The sequence below is a fragment of the Hypomesus transpacificus genome, unplaced genomic scaffold (assembly GCF_021917145.1).
Source record: "Hypomesus transpacificus isolate Combined female unplaced genomic scaffold, fHypTra1 scaffold_350, whole genome shotgun sequence".
NCBI lineage: Eukaryota > Metazoa > Chordata > Actinopteri > Osmeriformes > Osmeridae > Hypomesus > Hypomesus transpacificus.
This window is the reverse complement of record NW_025813874.1, coordinates 75,489-79,094: the sequence shown is the minus strand read 5'-3', so window position 1 is coordinate 79,094 and position 3,606 is coordinate 75,489. Positions and strand designations below refer to the sequence as shown.

Sequence of the window (3,606 nt, the reverse complement as noted above, 5' to 3'; positions counted from 1 at the left end):
AATTTGATTCTGTGGGAGCCGGGGTCTGGTTATCCTCAGACAAAATGTCCGTCTGCCTCCAGTTAGCCAACCCCCCTCTCTTTCCCTCCCTCTGCCTCTCTCGCTGTCTCTCCCTCCTTTGCTGACGCTTTCTGTCTCCCTCCAAGTGTCCAACTAGCTAGCAGTCATTCACGCTTTCATCCTCCAGCCCTAGTTCCAGACCCAGCCCTACTTCCAGCCACAGGCCTAGTTCCAGACCCAGCCCTAGTTCCAGACCCAGCCCTACTTCCAGCCACAGGCCTAGTTCCAGACCCAGCCCTAGTTCCAGACCCAGCCTTACTTCCAGCCACAGGCCTAGTTCCAGACCCAGCCCTAGTTCCAGACCCAGCCCTAGTTCCAGACCCAGCCCTACTTCCAGCCACAGGCCTAGTTCCAGACCCAGCCCTAGTTCCAGACCCAGCCTTACTTCCAGCCACAGGCCTAGTTCCAGCCCAAGTTCTAGCCCTAGTTCCAGACCTAGTTCCAGCTCTAGTCCCAGCCCTAGTTCCAGACCCAGCCCTAGTTCCAGCTCTAGTCCCAGCCCTGGTTCCAGACCCAGCCATAGTTCCAGCTCTAGTCCCAGCCCTGGTTCCAGACCCAGCCCTAGTTCCAAGGATGGAAATGTGAGAGATGGAACCCGTACCAGGTGACCCACAATGAGATACATTTTGAGAGAAAAAGAGAAAGAGAGACAGACAGAGGCAGGCAAAGTCCGACCGACAGACAGAGATCCACACCAGGTCTCTTCTTGCCTCTCTGGTGGCCTCCAGTCTGACAGAGCCTGCATGGCCTCCTCAAGCCCAGGGAGTATGACCCATACAGGGGAAGCAGAGCGCCAACAGCCCTGCTCTGGATCAGCTGCCATCTTGGAGCAATCTTCTCCACCTCCACCTGTCAATCAATTGTCTGCCCTCTCCCCAAGGGCCAATCAGTCCAAATCCTGCCTCCCTGGAGTCCAGCCCCACTGGAAACAAAACCGGAGGCAGATGACCTCATTTTGCAGTCTTTCGGACAGTCTGCCTACATCCCCCTGGTGTAGCCAGTCATCTCTGAAGCATCAATGGGGACACCTCCAACACCAGACAGTCTAGAATGTTCCACCTCCTCCTCCCACACCAGGGTGAAGTGATGCTGTAGAAGTCCAGTCACTCGTTTGAAGTATTTCCCTAATGTTTCCCTGTTATCCTTTCCCCCCTCCTGATAAGTGGATGGAAATGCAAACAGCAAAACAACAACCCAAACCACTGCAGCGGCAGGGGCAGTGTGAGAGGACGGGAGCCGACATGTTGAATCCTGGGCAACCTGTCCTTCATCCACCCTGGGAGGAGGAGCGAGAGAAACATTTAAAAAGACAGAGAAAGAGAGAGAGATATTGAGAGACTGGACGAAAGATGAATTGAGAGAGACTGATAGGGAAAGAGCAAGAGTGAAAGAGCGACCGCGATGGCAAAGTGAGGAACCGAGAGAGCGAAAGAAAAAGGAGGACTGACCCAGGGAGAGAGGGACTGTCTCCAACAGACCACAGCTTCAGGTCTGTAGGCTCTAGTTGGGTGTGACGCTACGTGTGGCATTGTAGATGTATACTCGTCATTTTGCGAAAGGTCTTGAGCCAACGCCACTATTTGCTTATGTCGCATAGTGTCGTAATAAATGCTAGAAACCGTTTTAACAAGTTTGCATGTGGAGCGCCTTGCTCTGTCTGTCCTTCGTAGGGGAAACCCACTTTGCGTCGGTGTCAAAACGTCTCAACCATGGAGAACGTCACCCTAGGCTCCGCCGTGAACATCTCTTCAGACAGCTGCTTCCCCTGCATCGACCCAGACCTCCTCATCTCTTCCATCTCTGTGTATGTCCTGCTCTCCTTCCCGGCAAATGGCTGGGCCATGTGGCTGATGACCTCGTCGGCCGTCTTCCTGACGGACAAGATGGAGTTGTTTGAGTTCAACCTGGTCCTTGGCGAGCTGCTGTTCTGCGCGGCCTCGCCCGCCGTTTGCGCCGGCCTCTACTTCTTCAGGGGCCTCGCCGATCACGCTGCAATCCCGCTCACTGCCGTTTCCTTTGTGATGAGGCCGATGTTCCAGGGCTGCCTGTGTGTGGAGCGCTACCTGGCAGTGATCCACCCTGTGGTCTTCCTCAGTAGCGTCCTCGGGCAGGCTGCTGGTCTACAAGGTCTACAAGACTTTAGTCCACTTAGCGCCACCACCAGCCAGGGCCGACCACACGATAGTCGTTCATTTCGAGGGGGGGGGGGGAACGTGGCTCCCCCCGTGTACTCGCGAGCTCCTTGGTGACGCTTGTCTGTTCCTCTCCTCCCCCAGGTACAAGCCGCTGAGGTACCGGCTGTTCTGCTGCGGCCTGGTCTGGGCGATGAGCGCTTACTCCATCGCCACCCCCGTGGATCATGTGCGTCGTGAAGAGCCCGGCTTTCGTCGACGTCTGCGCCGCGGCGTTCGGGCTCCTGTTCCTCCTCAACTCCTTCTGCAGCCTGTCCGTCCTCCGTGCCCTGAGGCGGGCCGGGCCGGGGGAGGGGCACAAGGGCAGGGGGGAGGGGGTGTCCAACCGGCTGAAGGGGAAGGCCTTCCGCGCCGTCCTGATCGTCCAGGCCACCATAGTGGTGAGCTACGTGCCCGCTCTCGTCGCGACCCTCCTCATCGGGCACATCGCGGAGGCCACCGTCTGTCAGGTGCACCCGGCCACCATAGTGACGTCGCTGTGGTGCGGGCTAGTCCACCCTGTGCTCTACCTGCGCCGTGCCAGGAAGCTGCCCTGCCGGAGACCACGGGCGGCCTGAGAAACGAGCCACCGACGCCGTGACGCTACAGTTTGGAGGCGCTGGTGTGATCGTTCAGTATGGGCAATATTTGGGCAATTGTTTATGGGATGTGCATTGGGGAAAGGGAGTTCAAAATAAAAACAAGCAAAAGTACTCAAGTTGAAATGCTTCCTTTTTTCATGCTCTGGAATATCTAGATAACTAGAGAGAAACATGAACTGTGAGATAGAAACAGGGCCTTTTGCATCATCAGAATGACCTGCTAGCGGTGCAATGTTCTGATGATCAGGTGTGTGACTTCGGGTGTGTTGTGTGTGTGTGTGTGTGTGTGTGTGTGTGTGTGGTGTGTGTGTGTATGTGTGTGTGGTGTGTGTATGACTGGGGAATAAGAGCACCAGCGATGATGGAGGTTGGAGCCCTCTCATGCTCACCATCGTAACAGAGGCCCCACTGGGCTTGTAAAACTAAGCAGAGCATCTGTCTGTCTTACACACACACACACACACCTGCCCGTTCTGTCTGATGATGCCTCACTCGCTCATGACAACGCATCGATTTGACTTCTGCCGGCCGCGCGAGCCGTCCGCCTGGAGGAATCCATTAGGCCAACACTTCTTATCCAGGCTGAGTGACAACTGTGACAGCCCCCACCCCTCCTCCTCCTCCTCCTCCACTCCTCCAACCCCCCCCCCCCCCCCTCCCCCCCCCCTCCCCGCAGGCCATGGAGCTGACTGACAGCCCTACACTCACACAGGCCTCTTCCACACAGCTATAACAGTTTAACAGCTAACAGTATAAAACACTTACCATTACCA

General features: G+C 56.2%; 1 protein-coding gene across 2 annotated transcripts; it reads left to right on the top strand.

The window, feature by feature from the left end:
- The first annotated feature begins 667 nt into the window (after positions 1 to 667).
- On the top strand, positions 668 to 3,135 carry LOC124464459. Of its 2 annotated transcripts, XM_047016324.1 has the most exons (3): positions 668 to 1,549; positions 1,731 to 2,152; positions 2,334 to 3,135. In XM_047016324.1, the coding sequence occupies exons 2-3, from the start codon at positions 1,770 to 1,772 to the stop codon at positions 2,830 to 2,832; spliced, it is 882 nt and encodes a 293-aa protein (XP_046872280.1). In that variant the 5' UTR covers positions 668 to 1,549; positions 1,731 to 1,769; the 3' UTR covers positions 2,833 to 3,135. The 2 variants fall into 2 exon arrangements, with proteins under 2 accessions (XP_046872280.1, XP_046872279.1); XM_047016323.1 differs by having other exon boundaries at positions 668 to 2,155; positions 2,337 to 3,135.
- The last annotated feature ends 471 nt before the right edge of the window (positions 3,136 to 3,606 follow it).

What these genes read in the sequence shown, in the direction of transcription:
- LOC124464459 (XM_047016324.1), top strand. Translation starts at nt 1,770, where the DNA reads ATGGAGAACGTCACCCTAGGCTCCGCCGTGAACATCTCTTCAGACAGC. An exon ending in ATCCACCCTGTGGTCTTCCT is followed by an intron (nt 2,153 to 2,333) that starts CAGTAGCGTCCT and finishes CCTCTCCTCCCC; the next exon opens with CAGGTACAAGCCGCTGAGGT.